General features: G+C 55.2%; 2 protein-coding genes across 2 annotated transcripts in view; both read left to right on the plus strand.

Moving 5' to 3' along the window:
- The first annotated feature begins 6 nt into the window (after positions 1 to 6).
- LOC102041839 (zinc finger protein 572-like) lies at positions 7 to 1102 on the plus strand. The gene has a single exon (XM_031065830.1). It carries the CDS (start codon positions 40 to 42, stop codon positions 655 to 657), a length of 618 nt encoding a protein of 205 aa, XP_030921690.1. The 5' UTR covers positions 7 to 39; the 3' UTR covers positions 658 to 1102.
- LOC106631783 (zinc finger protein 271-like) overlaps positions 988 to 1102 on the plus strand; it is a gene marked incomplete at its 3' end in the record, with an annotated part of 8430 nt that continues 8315 nt past the window's right edge. The window contains 1 exon segment of the mRNA XM_031065831.1: positions 988 to 992. Coding sequence (XP_030921691.1) covers positions 988 to 992 — 5 coding nt within the window.

Raw genomic sequence — 1102 nt, forward strand, 5'->3', positions numbered from 1 at the left:
TGCGGAGAGTGTGGGAAGAGCTTCAGGAGGATCTTCGACATGATGAAGCACCAGAGGATCCACACTGGGGAGAAGCCCTATGAGTGTGGGGAGTGTGGAAAGAGCTTCAGCTGCAGCTCCAATCTGATTACGCACCAGAGGATCCACACTGGGGAACGGCCCTATGAGTGTGGGGAGTGTGGGATGCGCTTCAGCCAGAGCTCCACCTTGATCAAGCACCAGAGGATCCACACTGGGGAGAGGCCCTACGAGTGTTCCAAGTGTGGGAAAAGGTTTCTGAGCAGCTCCTATCTCCTCCAGCACTATCAGACTCACACAGAGGAGAGGCCCTTTCAATGCCCTGAGTGCGGGAAGGGATTCAAGGACAACTCCACCCTCAACAAGCACCGGCGCATCCACACTGGGGAGAAGCCCTACGAGTGTGATAAATGCAGGAAGAGGTTTCTGAGCAGCTCCACTCTCCTTCTGCACTATCGGATTCACACAGGGGAGAGGCCCTTCCGCTGCCCTGACTGCGGGAAGGGATTCCAGCGCAACTCCACCCTCGTCACCCACCGGCGCATCCACACCGGGGAGAGGCCCTACGAGTGTCCCCAGTGTGGGAACAGCTTCTCCAGCAGCTCTGACCTGACCCGACACCAACGGAGGCATTACTAAGGGAAGCCCTGCGAGTGCCCCGAGTGTGGGAAGAGCTTCGTGCGCTGCTCCAGCTCCATCCCCCACTGGAGGAGGCACTTTGGGAACGGCCCTGGTCACTCACATTCCCTGTGATCCATGCTGGGAACACAGCTGGTTACTTCTCCTTTTTGTTTTGCATTAATGGTTTTATCCTCTCCCTCTCTATACAGTCAAGGAGCCAAGAGGGATGGATCTGTCACCTGAAATCCCAGTGAAAACAGCTCAATCTTACCCCAAAATTACTCAAACCCTCCTCAAAAAACTCAGTCCCATGCCAAACTCAGTCGATTCCAGAGCCACCAGGCTGAGATGCGGTTGGGAGGAGACTGGGAGAAGTGGGATCCCATTTTGGAGCAGTGGGATGGGGATTGTGTGGGGCTGGGTGTGTGGGATGTATTTGATAGCAAATAAAACTCTCAGACTT

Source organism: Geospiza fortis, unplaced genomic scaffold (assembly GCF_000277835.1).
Source record: "Geospiza fortis unplaced genomic scaffold, GeoFor_1.0 scaffold1763, whole genome shotgun sequence".
Taxonomy (NCBI): domain Eukaryota; kingdom Metazoa; phylum Chordata; class Aves; order Passeriformes; family Thraupidae; genus Geospiza; species Geospiza fortis.

Excerpts from the sequence above, each read along its gene's own strand:
- LOC102041839 (XM_031065830.1), top strand. The coding sequence starts at position 40 with ATGATGAAGCACCAGAGGATCCACACTGGGGAGAAGCCCTATGAGTGT.